The sequence below is a fragment of the Scyliorhinus torazame genome, chromosome 5, assembly GCF_047496885.1.
Source record: "Scyliorhinus torazame isolate Kashiwa2021f chromosome 5, sScyTor2.1, whole genome shotgun sequence".
NCBI lineage: Eukaryota > Metazoa > Chordata > Chondrichthyes > Carcharhiniformes > Scyliorhinidae > Scyliorhinus > Scyliorhinus torazame.
The window spans coordinates 146415292-146437922 of record NC_092711.1 but is presented as its reverse complement, the minus strand read 5'-3'; the positions used below and the strand labels follow the sequence as shown (position 1 = coordinate 146437922).

The 22631-nt window shown below is 49.9% G+C and overlaps 1 protein-coding gene across 2 annotated transcripts in view; it reads right to left on the bottom strand.

Annotated features, from left to right (window-relative positions):
- LOC140421927 (uncharacterized) overlaps window positions 1–22022 on the bottom strand; it is a 120475-nt gene extending 98453 nt beyond the window's left edge. The window contains exons 1-2 of one of the 2 annotated variants that reach the window (XR_011947173.1): window positions 21860–22022; window positions 16605–19496 (exon numbers count right to left, since the gene is read on the bottom strand). Coding sequence is in view for 1 of the 2 variants with exons in the window: in XM_072506903.1 (XP_072363004.1) it covers window positions 18039–19130 (1092 nt within the window). In the remaining variant the exon portion in view is untranslated. Of the gene's footprint in view, window positions 1–14107; window positions 19497–21859 lie in introns of those variants that run through there. The other variant, XM_072506903.1, reaches the window with a different exon arrangement.
- Window positions 22023–22631: the final 609 nt, after the last annotated feature.

Below are 22631 nucleotides of genomic sequence, written 5' to 3'. Positions count from 1 at the left end.
GTCTTTGCAAGCAACCCTCCCCTCCCCTCCCCCCCTCCCCCCCCCCTCCCCTCCCCCCCTCCCCCCCCCCCCCTCCTCCCCCCCCTCCCCCCCCCCTCCCCCCCCCCTCCCCCCCCCCCTCTCCCCTCCCCCCCCCTCCCCCCCCCCTCTCCCCTCCCCCCCTCCCCCCCCTCTCCCTCCCCCCCTCCCCCCCTCTCCCTCCCCCCCCCTCCCCCCCCCTCCCCTCCCCCCCCCCCCCCCTCTCCCCTCCCCCCCCCTCCCCCCTCCCTCCCCCCCCTCTCCCCCCCTCCCCCCCCCTCTCCCCCCCCCCTCTCCCCCCCCCTCTCCCCCCCCCACACCCCCTCCCCCTCTCCCCTCCCCCCCCCTCTCCCCCCCCCCCCTCCCCCCCCCCTCCCCCCCCCCTCTCCCCCCCCCTCCCCCCTCTCCCCCCCCCACCCCCCCCCCACCCCACCTCCCCCCCCACCCCCCACTCCCCCCCTCCCCCCCTCCCCCCTCCTCCCCCCTCCCCCCCCCCTCTCCCCCCCCTCTCCCCCCCCCCTCCCCCCCCCCCCTCCCCCCTCTCCCCCCCCCCCTCCCCCCCCCTCTCCCCACCCCTCTCCCCCCCCCACCCCCCCCTCTCCCCCCCCCTCCTCCCCCCCCCCTCCCCCCCCTCTCCCCCCCCTCACCCCCCCCCCTCACTCCCCCCCCTCCCCCTCCCCCCTCTCCCCCCCCCTCTCCCCCCCCCTCCTCCCCCCCCTCTCCCCTCCCCTCCCCTCTCCCCTCCCCTCCCCCCTCCCCCTCCCCTCCCCCCCCCTCCCCCCTCTCCTCCCCCCCCTCCCCCCCCCTCTCCCCCCCCCCTCCCCCCCCCCCCCTCTCCCCCCCCCTCCCCCCCCCCCCCCCTCCCCCCCCCCCTCTCCCCCCCCCCCTCTCCCCCCCCCCCTCTCCCCCCCCCTCTTCCCCCCCCCCCTCTTCCCCCCCCCTCTCCCCCCCCTCTTCCCCCCCCCCCTCTTCCCCCCCCTCCCCCCTCTTCCCCCCCCCCCTCTTCCCCCCCCCCCCCCTCTTCCCCCCCCCCCCCCTCTTCCCCCCCCCCTCTCCCCCCCCCCCCTCCTCCCCCCCCCTCTTCCCCCCCCCTCCCCCCCCCCCTCCCCCCCCCCTCTCCCCCCCCCCCTCCCCCCCTCTCCCCCCCCCTCTCCCCCCCCCTCTCCCCCCCCTCCTCCCCCCCTCTCCCCCCCCTCTCCCCCCCCCCTCTCCCCCCCTCCTCCCCCCCCCCTCTTCCCCCCCCCTCTTCCCCCCCCCCCTCCCCCCCCCCCTCTCCCCCCCCCCCTCTCCCCCCCCCCCTCCCCTCTCCCCTCCCCCCCCCCTCCCCTCTCCCCTCCCCCCCCCCTCCCCCCTCTCCCCCCCCCTCCCCTCCCCCCCTCTCCCCCCCCCTCTCCCCCTCCCCCCCCCCCCCTCCCCCCCTCTCCCCCCCTCTCCCCCCCCCTCTCCCCCTCCCCCCCCTCCCCCCCTCTCCCCCCCCCTCCCCTCCCCCCCTCTCCCCCCCTCTCCCCCCCCTCCCCTCCCCCCCTCCCCCCCCTCCCCTCCCCCCCTCCCCCCCCCCCCCTCCCCTCCCCCCCTCCCCCCCCCCCCCTCCCCCCCCTCTCCCCCCCCCCTCCCCCCCCCTCCCCCCCCCCCCTCCCCCCCCCTCTCCCCTCCCCCCCCCTCCCCCCCCCTCTCCCCTCCCCCCCTCCCCCCCTCCCCCCCCTCTCCCCTCCCCCCCTCCCCCCCTCTCCCCTCCCCCCCCCCTCCCCCCCTCCCCCTCCCCCCCCCTCCCCCCCCTCTCCCCTCCCCCCCCCTCCCCCCTCCCCTCCCCCCCTCTCCCCTCCCCCCTCCCCTCCCCCCCTCTCCCCTCCCCCCCCTCCCCCCCCCCCCCTCCCCCTCCCCTCCCCCCCCCTCTCCCCTCCCCCCCCTCCCCCCCCCTCCCCCCCCCCTCCCCTCCCCCTCTCCCCCCCCCTCCCCTCCCCTCCCCCCCCTCCCCCCCCCTCCCCCCTCCCCTCCCCCCCCCCCCCCCCCCCCTCTCCTTAATTGGATTAGGCCAGTTTTTCAGAGGCTAGATTCACAGTATAAAAGTGATCCCCTACAGTGCAGACTTTGTTTGCACTGAGTGCTGAATTTGGTGCTTTTTGAGTGCGATAGTGAGAGTTTGGTGACCGAGGGAGTGCTGAATTTGGTGCATTTTGAGTGCTATAGTAAGAGTTTGGTGACCGAGGGAGTGCTGAATTTGGTGCTTTTTGAGTGCAATAGTGAGAGTTTGGTGACCGAGGGAGTGCTGAATTTGGTGCATTTTGAGTGCTATAGTAAGAGTTTGGTGACCGAGGGAGTGCTGAATTTGGTGCATTTTGAGTGCTATAGTAAGAGTTTTGTGACCGAGGGACTTAGGTGAGGAGGGAGTACGGTGCTCCTTTCATTTTGTTTCCGACATTTCCGCAAAGAGTGCGAAGAGAGCCAGGAGTTTACAGGAAGTGTAGCTGACTGGGAGCAGAGTCGGAGGGCGGAGATCTAGTTAGTCCACACGGCAGCTATATTCTGGCAGGTAAGAGGGGATGGAGGCTAGGCCAGTTACATGCTCCTCCTGTAGGATGTGGGTGGTGAGGGATAACCACCGGTGTCCCCACTGACTATACCTGCGGGAAGTGCACCCAACTTCAGCTCCTCAAAGACCGTGTTAGGGAACTGGAGCTGAAGCTGGATGAACTTCGGATCATCCGGGAGGCAGAGGGGGTGATAGAGAAGAGTTACAGGGAGGTAACCACACCCAAGGTACAGGACAAGAATAGCTGGGTTACAGTCAGGGGGAAAAAACAAACAGGCAGACAGTGCAGGGATCCCTCGTGGCCGTTCCCCTTCAAAACAAGTATACCGTTTTGGATGCTGTTGGGGGGGGGGATGACCTACCCGGGGGGAAGGCCCGAGCGGCCAGGTCTCTGGCACTGAGTCTGGCTCTGGGGCTCAGAAGGGAAGGGGGGGAGAATAGAAAAGCAATAGTTGTAGGAGATTCAATGGTTAGGGGAATAGATAGGAGATTCTGTGGTCGCGAGCGAGTCTCCCCGGAAGGTATGTTGCCTCCAGGGTGCCAGGGCCAGGGATGACTCGGATCGTGTCTTCAGGATCCTTAAGGGGGAGGGTGAGCAGCCAGAAGTCGTGGTGCACATTGGTACCAACGACATAGGTAGGAAAAGGGGTGTGGAGGTAATAAACAAGTTTAGGGAGTTAGGCTGAAGTTGAAAGCCAGGACAGACAGAGTTGTCATCTCTGGTTTGGTGCCGGTGCCACGTGATAGCGAGGCTAGGAATAGGGAGAGAGTGCAGTTGAACACGTGGCTGCAGGAATGGTGTAGGAGGGAGGGCTTCAGGTATTTGGATAATTGGAGCGCATTCTGGGGAAGGTGGGACCTGTACAAGCAGGACGGGTTGCATCTGAACCAGAGGGGCACCAATATCCTGGGAGGGAGGTTTTCTAGTACTTTTCGGGAGGGTTTAAACTAATTTGGCAGGGGAATGGGAACCGGATTTGTAGTCCAGCAACTAAGGTAGCCGATATTCAGGACGCCAAAGCGTGTAATGAGGCAGTGGGGAAGGGAACACTGACAAAGGAGAGTACTTGCAGGCACGGAGATGGGTTGAAGTGTGTATACTTCAACGCAAGAAGCATCAGGAATAAGGTGGGTGAACTTAAGGCATGGATCGGTACTTGGGGACTATGATGTGGTGGCCATCACGGAAACTTGGATAGAAGAGGGGCAGAAATGGTTGTTGGAGGTCCCTGGTGATAGATGTTTCAATAAGATTAGGGAGGGTGGTAAAAGAGGGGGGGGGGTGGCATTATTAATTAGAGATAGTATAACAGCTGCAGAAAGGCAGTTCGAGGAGTATCACCCTATTGAGGTAGTATGGGTTGAAGTCAGAAATAGGAAAGGAGCAGTCACCTTGTTAGGAGTTTTCTATAGGCCCGCAAATAGTAACAGAGATGTGGAGGAACAGATTGGGAAACAGATTTTGGAAAGGTGCAGAAGTCATAGGGTAGTAGTCATGGGCGACTTTAACTTCCCAAATATTGAGTGGAAACTCTTTAGATCAAATAGTTTGGATGGGGTGGTGTTTGTGCAGTGTGTCCAGGAAGCTTTTCTAACGCAGTATGTAGATTGTCCGACCAGAGGAGGGGCAATATTGGATTTAGTACTGGGTAATGAACCAGGGCAAGTGATAGATTTGTTAGTGGGGGAGCGTTTTGGAGATAGTGACCACAATTCTGTGACTTTCACTTTAGTAATGGAGAGGGATAGGTACGTGCAACAGGGCAAGGTTTACAATTGGGGGAAGGGTAAATACGATGTTGTCAGACAAGAATTTAAGTGCATAAGTTGGGAACATAGGCTGGCAGGGAAGGACACAAGTGAAATGTGGAACTTGTTCAAGGAACAGGTGCTACGTGTCCTTGATATGTATGTCCCTGTCAGGCAGGGAAGAGATGGTCGAGTGAGGGAACCATGGTTGACAAGAGAGGTTGAATGTCTTGTTAAGAGGAAAAAGGTGACTTATGTAAGGCTGAGGAAACATGGTTCAGACAGGACATTGGCGGGATACAAGATAGCCAGGAGGGAACTGAAGAAAGGGATTAGGAGAGCTAAGAGAGGGCATGAACAATCTTTGGTGGGTAGGATCAAGGAAACCCCAAGGCCTTTTACACATGTGAGAAATATGAGAATGACTGGAGCGAGGGTAGGTCCGATCAAGGACAGTAACGGGAGATTGTGTATTGAGTCTGAAGAGATAGGAGAGGTCTTGAACGAGTACTTTTCTTCTGTATTTACAAATGAGAGGGGCGATATTGTTGGAGAGGACAGTGTGAAAGAGATTGGTAAGCTCGAGGAAATACTTGTTAGGAAGGAAGATGTGTTGGGGCATTTTGAAAAACTTGAGGATAGACAAGTCCCCCGGGCCTGACGGGATATATCCAAGGATTCTATGGGAAGCAAGAGATGAAATTGCAGAGCCGTTGGCAATGATCTTTCGTCCTCACTGTCAACAGGAGTGGTACCAGGGGATTGGAGAGTGGCGAATGTCGTGCCCCTGTTCAAAAAAGGAACTAGGGATAACCCTGGGAATTACAGACCAGTTAGTCTTACTTCGGTGGTAGGCAAAGTAATGGAAAGGATACTGAAGGATAGGATTACTGAGCATCTGGAAAGACACTGCTTGATTAGGGATAGTCAGCACGGATTTGTGAGGGGTAGGTCTTGCCTTACAAATCTTATTGAATTCTTTGAGGAGGTGACCAAGCATGTGGATGAAGGTAAAGCAGTGGATGTAGTGTACATGGATTTTAGTAAGGCATTTGATAAAGTTCCCCCATGGTAGGCTTCTGCAGAAAGTAAGGAGGCATGGGATAGTGGGAAATTTGGCCAGTTGGATAACGAACTGGCTAACCGATAGAAGTCAGAGAGTGGTGGTGGATGCAATATTCAGCCTGGATCCCTGTTACCAGTGGCGTACCGCAGGGATCAGTTCTGGGTCCTCTGCTGTTTGTGATTTTCATTAATGACTTGGATGAGGGAGTTGAAGTGTGGGTCAGTAAATTTGCAGACGATACGAAGATTGGTGGAGTTGTGGATAGTGAGGAGGGCTGTTGTCGGCTGCAAAGAGACATAGATAGGATGCAGAGCTGGGCTGAGAAGTGGCAGATGGAGTTTAACCCCTGAAAAGTGTGAGGTTGTCCATTTTGGAAGGACAAATATGAATGCGGAATACAGGGTTAACGGTAGAGTTCTTGGCAATGTGGAGGAGCAGAGAGATCTTGGGGTCTATGTTCATACATCTTTGAAAGTTGCCACTCAAGTGGATAGAGCTGTGAAGAAGGCCTATGGTGTGCTCGCGTTCATTAACAGAGGGATTGAATTAAGAGCCGTGAGGTTGATGATGCAGCTGTACAAAACTTTGGTAAGGCCACATTTGGAGTACTGTGCACAGTTCTGGTCGCATCATTTTAGGAAGGACGTGGAAGCTCTGGAAAAGGTGCAAAGAAGATTTACCAGGATGTTGCCTGGAATGGAGAGTAGGTCTTACGAGGAAAGGTTGAGGGTGCTAGGCCTTTTCTCCGCTCCTTAGAGCGGAGAAGGATGAGGGGCGACTTGATGGAGGTTTATAAGATGATCAGGGGAATAGATAGAGTAGACAGTCAGAGACTTTTTCCCCGGGTGGAACAAACCATTACAAGGGGACATAAATTTAAGGTGAAAGGTGGAAGATATGGGAGGGATATCAGAGGTAGGTTCTTTACCCAGAGAGTAGTGGGGGCATGGAATGCACTGCCTGTGGAAGTAGTTGAGTCGGAAACATTAGGGACCTTCAAGCAGCTATTGGATAGGTACATGGATTACGGTAAAATGATATAGTGTAGATTTATTTGTTCTTAAGGGCAGCACGGTAGCATTGTGGATAGCACAATTGCTTCACAGCTCCATGGTCCCAGGTTCGATTCCGGCTTGGGTCATTGTCTGTGCGGAGTCTGCACGTCCTCCCCGTGTCTGCGTGGGTTTCCTCCGGGTGCTCCGGTTTCCTCCCACAGTCCAAAGATGTGCGGGTTAGGTGAATTGGCCAATGATAAATTGCCCTTAATGTCCAAATTGCCCTTGGTGTTGGGTGGAGGTGTTGAGTTTGGGTAGGGTGCTCTTTCCAGGAGCCGGTGCAGACTCAGGGGGCCGAATGGCCTCCTTCTGCACTGTAAATTCAATAATAATCTATGATTAATCTAGGACAAAGGTTCGGCACAACATAGTGGGCCGAAGGGCCTGTTCTGTGCTGTATTTTCTATGTTCTATGTATCTCGTCCAGCAGCCGTCCGTGCTCCTCCCTCCTCCTCCGACCCGTGAGCCTTAAACAAGATAATCTCACATTGAACCACCGCCTTCAACGTCTCCCAGAACGTGGGTGCCGACACCTTCCCATTCTGATTCAGCTCCACATAATCCCCAGTCACCCTCCTCACCTTTTAACAAAACCCCTTATCCGCCAATATGCCTGAGCCCAGCCTCCATCCCGGCCTCTGCACCTGTCCCGAATGAAGCCTCACATCCAGCCAGTGCAGCGCAAGATCTGAGATCATGATTCACGCATAGGCCACTCCCACTACCCCCACCAACACCACCCGACTCACCACAAAGAAATCAATACTTCAATACACATTATACACATGCGAGAAGGAGGAGTACTCCCTCCATCCCGGGTTCCTGAACCTTCATGGGACAACCATTTCCATATTCTCCATAAACTCTCCCAACTCCTTTGTCATCCTCGACCTTCCCATCGACTTGGGCCTCGACCTGTCCACCTTCAGCTTCATTTCACAATTAAAGTCTCTGCCCATAATCAGTTGCTGTGTATCTATCTCCAGGATCGCTCCCAAGACCCCCTTATAAACCCAGCAACTTCCCAATTAGGCACATATACATTGACTAGCACCACAGGCGTCCCCTCTAGCACCCCACTCACTATCACACACCTTCCTCCTGGGTCCTGCACCTCCCTGGCCCCCACGTACCCTGTTCTCTTGTTCAGCAGGATGGCTACCTCTCCTTGACTCTGAATCAAACCCCGAGTGGAACACTTGCCCCACCCATCCCTCCCTCAGCCTAACCTGATCCTTCACCTGGAGATGCGTCTCCTGTGGAAAAATCACCTCCGCTTTCATACCCCTCAGGTGTGCAAAAACCCGGGCCCTCTTGACCGGCCCAATTAGCCCCCGGACATTTTATGTCACAATCATTACTGGAGGCTTGTACCTCTATTCCCCTCTACCGTCCGCCATCATCCCCTATCAGTTCTGCCTCACTTAATTCCCCCCTGAACTGGGCCCATCCAAGATGGCCCCCCTCTCTGCTCATGACTGCTCTCAGCCTCCAATCCTGACACATTACAATCCCCCCGCCACCACCACCCCTACCTGACCATCCCACTCCCCCTCCCCTTCCCCCACCTGACCACCCCTCACAACCTATCTAAAACCTTTCTAATTGATGTTACTGCACTTGTGTTTCAGCCGGCTGGGTGAATTATTGAATTTCTTACCATACATGGAGCAGGTGAATGGTCTCTCCCTGGTGTGAACTCACGGGTATATCTGCAGATCAGATTAATTACTGAATCCCTTCTCACACTTGGAGCAGGTCTCTCCCCGGTGTGAACCCACTGGTATCTCAGCTGGTGGGATGATGTTATAAATCTCTCTGTGCAGTGACAGCAGCTGAATGGTTTATCCTCAGTGTGAGTGATGGGCCATCAGTTCCACAGCGCTTTGAAAGGCACTCACACACTCAGAGCATTTAAACTGTCTGTTATTGGTGTGAGTGACATGGTATTTCAGTGAGCTGGAGGACTGAGTGAATCTCTTCCCACACTCTGAGCAGGTGACCGATCTCACTCGCGTGATTGCATCGATGAGCTTCCAGCGCAAATGCGCCCATACCTGGGCCTCATTTGCTGAGGAAGAATATTGAAAAGCAGAGAAGTCATGTTCAATTTGTTAGATCCTGGTTTGACTACACTTCGAATACTGTGAGCAGTTCTGCATCTCCATAATTATAAAAATGAGAGAGAGAAACAGGACAAGGTGCAAGAAAGATTCACAAGGACGGTACATGAATGGAGAGTTTTAAGTTACAGGATAGACTGAACAGACTGGGGGTATTTTCTCTGGGAAAGAGAAGGCTGATGGTTGACCTGATAGAGACTTTAAGATTATAAAGGGTTTTTTTTAGGGTTGATGTTGAGATGAAGAGTTTCCACTTGTGGGGGAGGCCAGAAATTGTGGAAACAAAGATAAGATGATCACTGATAAATTCAGGAGGAACTGTTCTTTTTTTCAGGGAGGTGAGAATGTGGACCACGCTACCACATGAAGTGGTTGAGGTGAGAGACAGATATAAGGGGAACCTAGATGAACACATGACGGGAGAAGGAATAGAAGGTTCTGCTGATTTACAGGAGTTGAAGTAGAATTGAAGGAAGCTCAAGTGGAGCCTAAACACTGACGTAGACCAACTGAGCTAATGTCAGAATGAATATTCTTGACTGTAATTAGCAGCAATAACAGCAAAATCCAATCTCTGTACTCACATATGAACTCGCTGGAGTCTCAGCTGGGTAGATGACCCAAGGAATCCCTTTCCAAACTGGATGCAGGTGAATGAGTTCTCCCCTGCGTGACTGGATTGTTGTGACAGCAGGTGGGACAACTGAATGAATCTCTTCTCACACAGAGCAGGCGAATGTCCCATCCTCATTGTGAACTCACTGGTGGTTCAGTCGGTTGGCTGAATCTGTAAATCCCTTCCCATACATGTCAACAGCTCTAACTGGTGTGACAGTGTTGATGAGTTTCCATGCAAGTAGGATCTGAATTAGTTCCCACAATTCCTACATTTCCATGCATCTATGGTCTCTCCAAACACTGAATGGTTCGATGTTATATCAGGCTGCATAACTGGTTGAAGATCTTTCCACAGTCAGTGCTCTGGAGCACTCTCACTTCCCTGTGTGTATTTCACAGCTTTACCATTTACACTCCCATTTAACATGTTTCAAACTGACAGAACAAAAAATCACTTCTCCAAGATAAAAAGACCGATGATATTCACAACCTGAGAAATTGAATGAATCAATCAGACCCTGCCTACATTTGATTTAGTTTACAGTCTGTAAAAGCTCCCCTTCTAAAATGCTACAAAAAAGGTCATTACAGTCAGTTGCATTCAGTTCACAGCACTCTCGCCTCTGAATCACTGGTCCCGATATTTATATCTTACTCAAGGATTTGAGCATAAAAACCAAGGATGACTACTGCAGTCTGGAAGGAGAACTGCAATGTAGAATTTCAGATCAGGCAGGGGAGTTATTCCTGGTGTCCTGGCCAATATTTATCTGGTAATCATCAAATAAATTATTTTGGTGGAATCCAGATGTTTGTCTCTGATGCCAACACAACTGCAGCAAAAATAGATGACAGAAATTCAGAATACAAAATTCGACTTGCCATGAAACATCCTTCTCCCTCTCAAACTATAAATCTCTGCCCCCTCATGCACTCCCGTCTCACTATTTATTTTAACACTAATTCATCCCACTGTTCTCCTGCTTTTCCCCAATTCTCCTCCCCTCAAGATGCTGACTCTGGTAGAGTTTCACTCTCACCTATTGTCCTCCCCAATATGTCGCCCAATTGTCTAAATCTTATCCTTAAGTTAACAAACTGTTTTGCTAAGGGGAGAGGCATGGTGGTGCAGTAGTTAGCACTGCTACCTCATGGCGCCAAAAGAAGTTTGCATATTCTTCCCGTGTCTGCTTGGGTCTCATCCCCACAACTCAAAGATGTGCAGAGTAGCTGGATTGGCCACGCTAAATTGCCCCTTAATTGGAAAATGAATTTGGCAGCAGTGGTTAGCACTGCTGCCTCATGACACGGAGGACCCAGGATCGATCCCGTCCCTGGGTCACAGTGCGTGTGGAGTTTGCCCATTCTCCCTATGCCTACCTGGGACTCACCCCCACAACTCAAAAAGATATGCAGGGTGGGTGAATTGGCCATGCTAATTTTGCCCCTTCGTTGGAAAAAAAGAATTGGGTACTCTAAATTTATATTAAAAATTGGAAAATAAATTAATTGGGTACTTTAATTTTTTTTACATTTACCCACAAGTACTTTGTGCCAGGATGAGGTTACTGCCGCCCACTCCTCCTCGCTTTTCATCCCAGTCCCAGTAATTTGGAGACTGGGCTCAGTATGGGTAATGGCGACCGGGGCTCCCACAATCCCTTGCGCTTGAGAAACCGCTTTATCCGCAGCGCTGGCGGGGAGCACGGGACTGCGCATGTCCAAGGAAGAGGTCAGTTGCACACACAGAAAATGGCTCTTCCATTGGGCATGTGGTCCGCTCGAGGTCAAAAGTGCTTCCGTGGCCACGTGACATGGTGCCCTGTGTCTTTATGCGGCTGGCAACCAATGGGAAGAGTTGAACGATCGGAAGGACTCTGCTCCTCCGCCAATCAGAGCTCCCCCATTGTCTCAATGCAGGAAGCTGGACATGGAGGTTTCTGCCGGGCAAAGCTGTTGTTCCTCGAATGCTGGATGAGCTTGAACTTCACACAGACTAAAACTTCCTCCTATATCCAACATCTAGGGAGTAAAACTTTCTTTTCTCCCCCTTTCCATTTATTTTCTCATTCTGATCTTCAATTGGTCACTTGCAGCAAATGAAGAGAAAGGAAGTGAATTCAGGGAGAGTGCAGACTCTGGAAAGCTTGGCCCAGGTCTCTCTGTCTATGAAAGACATTGACATCCTTTGCTTCCTCAGCTTGACACCTTTATTTGCCTGGCTAAAAGGGTGGTCTCTTTCCTAAAGTTCACAATTAAAGGGCTGGTTTCCCCAGGTGAAGGCTGAACATTTAAGGGTACAGTAAAGTATATCGGCCAGAGAAATGTCCAGTGTTGTTATATGGGGAAAATTAGATATATTATTTATGGTTCTGTAAAGTACTCAAAAAGATATGCAGGGTGGGTGAATTGGCCAAGCTAATTTTGCCCCTTCGTTGGAAAAAAAGAATTGGGTACTCTAAATTTATATTAAAAGTTGGAAAATAAATTAATTGGGTACTTTAATTTTTTTTAAATTTATCCAAAGTTACTTTGTGCCAGGGTGGGGTTACTTCCACCCCGCCTCCTCGCTTTTCATCCCAGTCCCTGGAATTTGGAGACTGGGCTCAGTATGGGTAATGGCAACCGGGGCTCCCACAATCCCGCGCGCTTGAGAAACCGCTTTATCCGCAGCGCTGGCGGGGAGCACAGGACTGCGCATGTCCAAGGAAGAGGTCAGTTGCACACACAGAAAAAGGCTCTTCCATTGGGCATGTGGTCCGCTCTTCTTGAGGTCAAAAGTGCTTCCGCGGCCACGTGACATGGTGCCCTGCGTCTTTAAGCGGCTGGCAACCAATGGGAAGAGTCGAACGACCGGAAGGACTCTGCTCCTCCGCCAATCAGAGCTCTCCCATTGTCTCAATTCGGAAGCTGGACATGGAGGTTTCTGCCGAGCAAAGCTGTTGTTCCTCGAATGCTGAATGAGCTTGAACTTCACACAGATTAAAACTTCCTCCTGTATCCAACATCTAGGAGTAAAACTTTCTTTTCTCCCCCTTTCCATTTATTTTCTAATTCTGATCTCCAATTGGTCACTTGCAGCAAATGAAGAGAAAGGAAGTGAATTCAGGGAGAGTGCAGACTCTGGAAAGCTTGGCACAGGTCTCTCTGTCTGTGAAATACATTGACATCCTTTGCTCCCTCATCTTCACACCTTTATTTGTCTGGCAAAAAGGATGGTCTCTTTCCTAAAGTTCACAATTAAAGGGCTGGTTTCCCCACGTGAAGGCTGAACATGAGGGTCACGGGGAACAGGTTGGAAAATGGACTGAAAGTTAAGATGAGGAGTGAATTCTTCACTCGAGGATGTGGTGAAGCTTTGGAATTCCCTCCCCCAGAGGACTGTGGACCCTCAGTCATTAAGTATTTTCCAGATTGAGATTGATAGGTTTCAAGATGTTGATGTCACCAAGGGAAATGGGGAATAGTGTGGGGAAATGGTGCTGAGCTAGATCAGCCATTGAGCTCATTACAGGGTTGAGCAAGTTCAATGGGCCAAATAGCCGGCTGTAGCTCCCATTTGTTATGATCTCTGTGTGAAGGACAGGAAGCCGTGAGCGTGAATCTGTCAATCAGCATCTTCAGAATTGGGAGGGTGAATATTAGATACAGCAGAGTGAGAATGGAGGGAGAGTGTGTGGGACGGAGATGTACAGCTTTTGGGGAATGAGTGTTCAGAAAGTCTGTTCTGAGTTTCTATCCTGTGCTGACAGTGATGTCTTTTGTAAATTGTTTTTCTAGAATATTAAAAGAGGAGGAATTATAGACAGAAACCTCAAACGTCATGTCTTGATCTGCCAGAGTCACTTGATTCCTCGGGGAACACACACCCGAGAGAGAGTGTTCCAGAGCACTGACTGTGGAAAGAGCTTTAACCAGACACGCAGCCTGACAAAACATCGCAGCACTTACAACAGGGAGAGACTGCTGATGTGCTCTCTGTATGGGTAAGGCTTCACTTGTCTAACCTGGAGAGACACAAGGAGACCCAAATTATGGAGAAACAGTGGAAATGCTGGAACTGTGGGAAGAGATACAGAGCCCCATCTGCACTGGAAGTTCATCGACGCATTCACAGTGCGGAGAGCCCATTCAGCTGCTCTCTTTGTGGGAAAGGATTCAGTCCGTCATTCACCCTGCAGACACACCAGAGAGTTCACACTGGGGAGAGGCCGTTCACCTACTCTCAGTGTGGGAATGGATTCACTCAATTATCCAGCCTGCAGAGGCACTAGTGGGATCACACTGGCGAGAGGCCATTCATCTGCTCTCAATGTGGGAAGGGATTCAATCAATTATCCAGCCTGACATCCCACCAGCGAGTTCACAGGAGGGAGAGACCGTTCACCTGCTCTCAGTGTGGGAAGGGATTCTGTGTTTCCTCGTACCTGCTGAGACACCAACAAGTTCACAATTGATTACAGGGGTTAGATTCTGCTGCTATTATTTCTGCTCAACTACATCCAGGACTGCATTTTGTTCATTCTGACAGTTGGTCAATGGGGAGGGTCGGAGGGTTTCTTTCTGCTGAACTGGCCTTCTCACGACTGATGCTCTTGAGCCTTGTGGCAAATTTCATAAGGATCACAGAGTGAAAGGGTGTTTGGAAGGTAGATGACAGATAGTTCCTGTTTCGGTTTGAAACCCCTAAAGAATGCAGGTTTAAATGAAGATAGGCTATGGTGGTTACATGGTTCTGTCTCAGAAGGAAACTGTCAAGCTATGAAGGGCAAGTTGATTGGGAAATTTCAATAAAATGTGTAATGATACACAGGCAGCATTTAAGGAATTATCACATATTTACATAAAATATAGATTCCCTTCAGAAACAAAAATCCAACAGGAAAAGTGACGCAACCGTGACTATCAAGAAAAATTAAAGATTCCACTGGTTAAAGGAAGAGGCTCATTGATAGATTACAGATTTATTACTTCACTGATTTATTGGTACCTTTAAGAATTAATGCAGTATAATTCTTAAATTCAGTATATATACAGACAGAAAATGGAATATCCACAAGGCAAAGTCATTGTTTCAGATAAAAATATGAGAATTGCTGCACAGGAAGTTAATTATGTGTCAGAATCTAACACGGTTTCAAGAAAAGTTGCAGAAAAGCCCTCGTAGTGAATAAACCATTTTTCTACAAATACATTTGGTAATGAAAACGAATTGCAGCCTCAGCAACAGAAACATTTACAAAATGTAGCAAAGCCTTAGCAACAAGCAACGTTAATGCAGAACACCTCATCTTCAGAGGATTGGTACACGTGGCGGGAGAATGTAGATATTTAATTAATTTGATAGACATTAATGAATCTTAAGTCATGACCAATGCCTGGGTAACAAATCATGCTCCAAGTGACAGAGAGTTTTTTGAATTAATCAGGAAGCCTCAGCTGAGAATTTGAAACCAATAAGGGGTTAGACCATTGATGAGAATTTCTTTAAGAATAAAGTTTCATGACTAAAGTTTGTTCTGTATTCATGCTTTAAGAAATTCTGAACCATCTATTGATTTCCTAATATTTTCTCATGTTTTTGTTTAACTCCCTTCATTATGTTTTGATGTATTATTTGATCTGAATTTTGATTTATTTTTATTAAGAGAATCAAGGTAGATAATTAGCAATAAAGTTGTATTTTTGGACACCTCTAATCAACCAGAACTTGGGATCATTTTTGAAGATAAAATAAGAGATCTTATCACTCATATAGGATGATAATGGCGTAGTGTAGGTTAGATGGCTTTTGTTTTGGTGCAACATCGTGGGCCGAAGGGCCTGTACTGCGCTGTATCGTTCTATGTTCTATAGTTGCCAAAATAAATGTAACCCTGAGGACTGGGAACTTGTTTTAGAATTCAGCAAAGGACCAAGAAACTGATGCAGAGAAAATAGAATCTGAGAGCAAACTGGGGAGAACTGGAAAAGCTCCTGTAGGAATGTGAAAAGGAAAAGATTTGCAAAGACCAATGTGGATCCATTCCAGACAGAGACAGGAGAGTTTATAATGGGGAATAAGGAAGTGGCAGAGAAACTAAACAATACGTGTCTGTCTTCACAGAGGAAGATACAGAAATCGTCCCAAAAACATGAGAGACCCAAGGGACCAGTGAGCACGAGGAACTGAAAGAGATTAGTATTAGTGAGAAAGTAATACTGGAGAAAATAATGGGATTGAAAGTTAATAAATCCCCAAAAGTGTTGAAAGAGGCGGCTGTAGAGATAGTGGACACATTGGTGATCATCTTTCAAAATTCTACAGATTCTGGAATGGTTCCTGCAGATTGGAAGGTGGTAAATGTAACCCCACTATTTAAGGAGGGAGAGAAAACAGGGAACCACAGACCCATTAGCCTGACATCAGTAGGAGGGAAAATGCTACAATCTATTATAAAGGATGTGATAACATATAAATTAGGAGCAGGAGTAGGCCACTCGGCCCCTCGAGCCTGCTCCACCATTCAATACGTTCACGGCTGATCGGATTGTAACGTCAACTCCACATTCCCACCGACCCCCCGATAATCTTTCACCCCCTTGCTTATCAAGAATCTATTCAACTCAGTCTTCAAAATTTCAAAGATTCAGCTTCCACTGCCCTTTGAGGAAGAGAGTTCCAAAGACTTCCAACCCTCTTAAGAGAAAAAAGTTCACTGCCTTAAATGGGCAAGTTATTACTTTTAAAGTGACTCCAATTTCTAGACTCTCCCACAAGAGGAAACATCCTTTCAACATCCACCCTGTCAAGGCCCCTCAGGATCACTTAAATGCCTTTTCCCCCACACTGCCCCCGTATCCCTTTGTGTTATTGGGATTTAGAAATCTGTGAGTCTCTGCTTTAAACACACTCAATGACTGAGCTCCCACAGCCCTCTGGGGTAGAGAATTCCAAAGATTCACAACCCTCTGACTCAAGAAATGTCTCCTCCGAGACTCGTCCTAAGTGGCTTCCCCCTTATTTTGAAAATTTGTCCCAGGGTCTAGACTCCCTAATCCAGGGAAACATCTCACCTGCACCTCCTCTGTGTATTCCTTTATGTATTTTATAAGTTTCAATTAAATCCCACTCGTTCCTTGAAACTCGAGAGAAAAAAGACCTAGTATCCCCAATCTCTCTTCATAGAACAGTCCTTCCAAACCCAGAACAAGTCTGGTGAAACGTTGTTGCTGTTCCTCTGTGGCAATACCTTTCCTAAGGTAAGGGGAGTAAAACTGGACACATTACTCCAGCTATGGTCTAAACATTTCATAATGATCGATGTCAAGGCCATCGGACGGTATTCATTGAGGCACGTTGCCTGGTTCTTCTTTGGCACCGACCGGTATGATGGTGGTCTTCTTGAAGCAGGTGGGAACCTCGGAACTGAGTCGGGAGAGGTTGAGGATGTCCGCGAACACACCCGCCTGTTGGTCAGCGCAGGATCTGGGTGCATGGCAGGGATCCCGTCAGGACCTGTCGCTTTCCGAGGGTTCACTTTCAAGAAGGCCAATCTGGCTTTGGAGGCTGTGACGGTGGGTATGGGTGTGTCCAAGGCTCCTGGGGCAGTTTGTTGGTTTCCTGCTCGAAGTAAGCATAGAATGCGTTGAGTTTGTCGGGGCGGGCTGCGCTGCTGCTGAAGACTCTACTCGGCTTTACTTTGCACCCATTATGTTATTTAAGCCTTGAAACAACCAACGAGAATCCATGTCGTTAATCTGTGATTCGAGCTTAGTCTAGTATTGTCCCTTGGAGTCCTGGTGTGGTCTCTTGGAGTCTGTGATGGCTTTGCGGAGATCATACCTAGATCTCTTGATTAGGTCAGCGTCGCCTGTCTTGAACTCCTCAGACGTGCCCTTCCGTAGGGAGTGAATCTCCCGATTAAACCATGGTTTCTGGTTGGGTAACGTACGTACTACCTTCTTTGACACACAATCTTCTACACACTTGCTGATGAAGTCTGTGACGGTGCTGGCATACGTGTTTAGGTTGGCTGCTGAGTTCTTGAATATGGACCAGTCCACTGACACCAAGCAGTCGCGCAGGAGCTCGTATGTTGCCTCGGACCAGCATTGCACAATCTTCTTAATCGGATTCTCCGCTTCAGTTTCTGCTTGTATGCCGGGAGAAGGAGCACCGTCTTGTGCTCCGATTTTCCGAAGTGCGGTCAGGGGATGGATCGAGAGGCGCCCTAGATGTTTGTGTAGCAGTGGTCAAGGATGTTGGGGCCCCTGTCGGGACAGGAGATGTGTTGGTGGAATTTTGGCAGTACACTCTTGAGGTTGGCCTGGTTGAAGTCCCGGCCACGAAGAACAAGGCCTCCGGGTATTCTGCTTCATTGTTATTTATAGCGGTTACAATTCATCAAGCGCCTTTTTCACCTCCGTTTGGCGTGGGATGTAGACCGCCGTGATGATGGCAGAAGAGAATTCCCATGGAAGGTAGTATGGACAGCACTTCACAGTCGGGTATTCCAGATCGGGAAGCAGGAGTTCGCCAGGGTCGCCATGTCCTAGCACCAGGAGGAGTTGATGAGAAGACAAATCCCTCCATGCACTTCAGTCCTGGATGTGAACAGCAGGAATAACAGCAAAATCTAACCCATCATCACATGAGAACCATTTGGTGTCTCAGCATGTTGGACGACTGAGTGAATCCCTCCCCACAGTGAGAGCAGGTGAATGGCTTCTTTCCAGTGTGAACTCACTACTGTCTCCGCAATGTGGATGATGTTTGAAACCTCTTTGTGCAGTGAGAGCAGCTGAACAGTTTCTCCTTAGTGTGAATGCGCTGGGGGGACATCAGTACCAGAGAGCTTTTAAACCCACTCCCACAGTCAGAGCATTTAACGGGTCTCTCACTGGTGTGAGTGACATTGTGGCTCAGCAAGTGATGACCGAGTGAAGCTTTTCCCAGTCAGAGGGGTGAACAGGCTCTCCCCGGTGTGACCTCGCTCGTGTTTCATCAGGTTGGATGAGGTTCTGAACCTCTTTGTGCAATGAGAGCAGCTGAACGGTGTCTCCTCAGAGTGAACGCGCTGATGGGACATCAGTAGGTGTGAGCTTTTGAAACCCCTCCTGCAGTCAGAGCATTTAAAGGGCCTGGTCTTGGTGTGAGTGACATTGTGTTTCAGCAGGCTGGATAATTCAGTGAATCCCTTATCACACACAGTGCAGATGAACGGCTTCTCCCCAGTGTGAACTCTCTGGTGGGTCTGCAGGTGGGATAACTGAGTGAATCCCTTATCACACACAGTGCAGATGAATGGCCTCTCCCCGGTGTGAACCCGTTCGTGTCTCCTCAGGTTGCTAATGACAGTGAATCCCTTTTCACACTGAGAGCAGGTGAAAGGCCTCTCACCAGTGTGAACTCGTTCATGTCTCCGAAGGTTGCCAATGTCAATGAATCCCTTTTCACACTGAGAGCAGATGAACGGTCTCTCTCCAGTGTGAACTCGTTCGTGTTTCCGCAGGCTGCCAATGTCAGTGAATCCCTTTTCACACTGAGAGCAGGTGAAAGGCTTCTCTCCAGTGTGAACTCGTTCGTGTCTCCGCAGGCTGCCACTATCAATGAAATCCGTTTCACAGTGAGAGCAGGTGAACGGTCTGTCTCCAGTGTGAACTCGTTCGTGTTTCCGCAGGTTGCCAATGTCAGTGAATCCCTTTTCACATTGAGAACAGGTGAAAGGCCTCTCTCCAGTGTGAACTCTCTGGTGGCTCTGCAGTCTGGATAACCGAGTGAATCCCTTCCCACAGTCAGAGCAGGTGAACGGCCTCTCCCCAGTGTGAACTTGTTCGTGTTTCCGCAGGTTGCCAATGTGAGTAAATCTCTTTTCACACTGAGAGCAGGTGAAAGGCTTCTCTCCAGTGTGACTGCGTTGATGCCTTTCAAGCTCGCACGGGCCTTTGAATCCCTTCCCACAATCCTCACATTTCCATGGTTTCTCCATGGTCTGGGTGATCTTGCGTCTCACCACGTTGGATGATCAGTTGAAGCCTCATCCACACACAGAACACCTATACAGTCTCTCCCTGCTGTGAATGGTGTAGTATTTTTTCAGGCTGTGTCACTGGCTAAAGCTCTTTCCACAGTCAGTGCTCTGTAATCGTCTCACACGGGGTGTGTGTGTGTCTCAGTGCTTTTCCAGACACACTGATGTTTAAAATATCTTGAAGCAGACAGAATAGACAAACATTTCTCCTTCTAGATTCAAAGGCCGATGATCTTCAGTTCCCAAGAATTGAGTGACTCAGTCAGTTCTTGACATGATATTTAGTTTGAGATATCGGCCTCAAACTCCTCTCGTTCTAACTTCCTGCAAACAGATTTTACAATAGTAATCATTGTCAGTACAGGATAGAAATTCAGAACAGACAATTCTAGTTTATAATCGAACATTCTTTCCTATCTCTTTCCCTGAAATGCTCTAAATCTCAATCCCACACACTCTCCCTCCATTCTCACTCTGCTGTATCTAATATTCACCCTCCCAATTCTCCTGAAGGTGCTGATTCAGGCTGTTTGACAGATCCAAGCTTCCTGTCCTGGACACAGAGACCTGAAAATCTTCACGCAGGCTGCCAGACAGATATATGTCGATATTACTGGATGAAAAATGTATGTAATATACAGACTGTATTCAGTTACTTTCCCTCCCAATTTTCCTGAAGCTGCTGATCAACAAATCTAAACTCACTAAAACCTGTACAAGAGTAGAGAATCTCCATATAAGTACATTTACTGAATCGAGATGGGGAAAGTCTGAGGAAAAATTTTATTTAGTCATGGAGTGGTCATGACAGGGAACTCACTGCCCACAAGGGTTGTGGAAGTTATTGAGATGATCAATAATTTAAAATAAAATAGGATGGTCACTTGAAGAAAATAAACTTGCAGGGGAACAGGGATATCGAGGGGGAATGGGACTGACTGGATTGCTGGACAGAGAGTCAGCATTGACTTGAGTTACCAAATGGATTCTGTCAGTGCTGCAATGACTGTATGACTGGAAATATATAATGTAGGTACAGTACTATTTACAAAACTAGAAATAATAATACATGTATTTTATTACAGAACCATCAATATCTATAATACATACCATAACACTAGACATATCTCTGTCGATATTAAATTTTTAAAAATTAATTTACAGGATGTGGACAATACTGGTTCGGCCAGCATTTATTGCCCATCCCCAGTTGCCCTTGCGAAGTAGTGGTGAGCTGCCTTCTTGAACCGCTGCTTTCCTTGAGGTGTAGATACATCCCGTGCTGTTTTTTTTTTTTTTAAATTTGTTTTTTATAAATTTAAAGTACCCATTTCATTTTTTTCCAGTTACTGCAGTGTATCTTGTAGATGGTATACACGGCTGCTGCTGTTTGTCGGTGGTGGAAGGTTTGAATGTTTGTGGAAGGGGGTGCAATCAATCAGGCTGCTTTGTCCTGGATAGATTTGAGCTTCTTGCGTGTTGTTGGAGCTGCACTCATCCAGCAAAGTGGAGTGTATTCCATTACACTCCAGACTTGTGCTTGTAGATGTCTGGTGGGCAGGCTTTGGGGCATCAGGAGGCGTGTTACTCGCCATAAGATTCCCAGTCCTTGATCTGCCCTGGTAGCCACAGTATTAATATGGCTAGTCCAGTTCAGTTTCTGATCAATGGTAACCCCCAGGATGTTGGTTGTGCGGGTTTCAGTGATGCGAATGCCACTGAATGTCAAGGGGTGGTGGTTAGATCCTCTCTTGCCAGAGATGGTCATTGCCTGGCACTTGTGTCGCGCGAATGTAACTTGTCACTTATCAGCCCAAGTCTGGATATTGTCCCAAGTCTTACTGAATTTGGACATGGACTGCTTCATTATCTGAGGAGTTGAGAATGGTGCTGAACATTGTGCAGTCATCCGCAAACATCACCACTTCTCACCTTATGATGGAAGGGAGATGATTGATGAAGCAGCTGAAGATGGTTGGGCCTATGATACTGCCCTGAGGAACTCCTGCAGTGAAGTCCAGGAGCTGAGATGGTTGGCCTCTATTACCACAACCATCTTCCTTTGTGCCAGGTATGACTCCAACCAGTGACGAATAATCCCCTGATTCCCATTGACTCCAGTTTAGCTGGGGCACCTTGATGCCATACTCAGTCAAATGCTGCCTTGATGTCAAGGGGAGTCACTCTCACCTCACTTCTGGCATTCAGCTCTTTTGTCCAAGTTTGAACCAAGGCTGTAATGAGGTCAGGAGCTGAGTGACCGTGGCGGAACGCAAACTGAGCATCCAGGAGCAAGTTATTGCAGAATAAGTGCCACTTAATAGGACTTTTGATGAATCCTTCCATCACTGTGCTGATGATGGAGAGTATTCCGACAGGGAAGTAATTGGCTGGGTTGGATTTGGCCTGTTTACTGTCCCCTTAAATGTCAGCCATCTCCTGGAGAAACGAGCCCTTTAATTGTGAACATTAGGAACAGACCATCCTTTTAGCCAGACAAATAAATGTATCAAGCTGAGGAAGCAAAGGATGTCAATGTGTTTAACAGAGAAAGAGACCTGGACCCAGCTTTCCAGAGTCTGCACCCTCCCTGGATTCATTTCCTTTCCCTTCAGTTGCTGCAAGTGACCAATAGTGAGAATGAGAAAATAAATGAACAGGGGGCGAAAAGAAAGTGTTTTACTCACAGTTGTTGGAGACAGGACTCTGTGTGCAGCTCAAGCTCATTCCGGGTTGGAGGAACAACAACTTTGATCGGCAGAAACCTCCATGTCCAGCTTCCGCATTCAGACACTGGTGGAGCTCTGATTGGCGGTGAAACAGAGTACTTCCGGTCCTCCAAGTCTTCCCATTGGTCAACACCTGAGCGGAAAGGTCCGCGGAATGAGCTTCCCCGTGCATGCGCAGTTTCCCCACACCCCGAGACATGCGCAGTCCCGGGTCATGGGATGGGGACACCACCGAAGGCTGGAACTGTCAGGCGGTTGCCTTGAAACCGTCTCGAGGAAGTGTTGGGGGGGGGGAGGAAACAGAGGGTAGGGGCGGGGCACGCGTGTGAGCGCAGGCGTGTGCGCTCTAATGCAGTGACGTCACCGCGGAGCGGATTGATTCCTATTGGCTGATTTAGAGAATGAGCTCTTTTGGGATGTCATGATGTGGAGGTTGAACAATGGGTTTCAGACTAAAACTTCCTCCTCTGGACAACATCTGGGAGCAAATCAATGTCTCCCCTTTCAGAAGTTCATAAAATATAGGAGCAGAATTAGGCCATTTGGCCCATTGATCTGCTCCACCATTCAATCATCGCTGATCTCATCCTGGCCTTGTCTCCACCGTCCTGAGAGTTCTTCAGAACCCTTCAACCCGATTAAAAATCTGTCTAACTTCTCCCTAAATTTACTCACTGTCCCAGCACCACCACACTCTGGGGTAGTTTTGTAAGGGCCACGAAGAATCCAG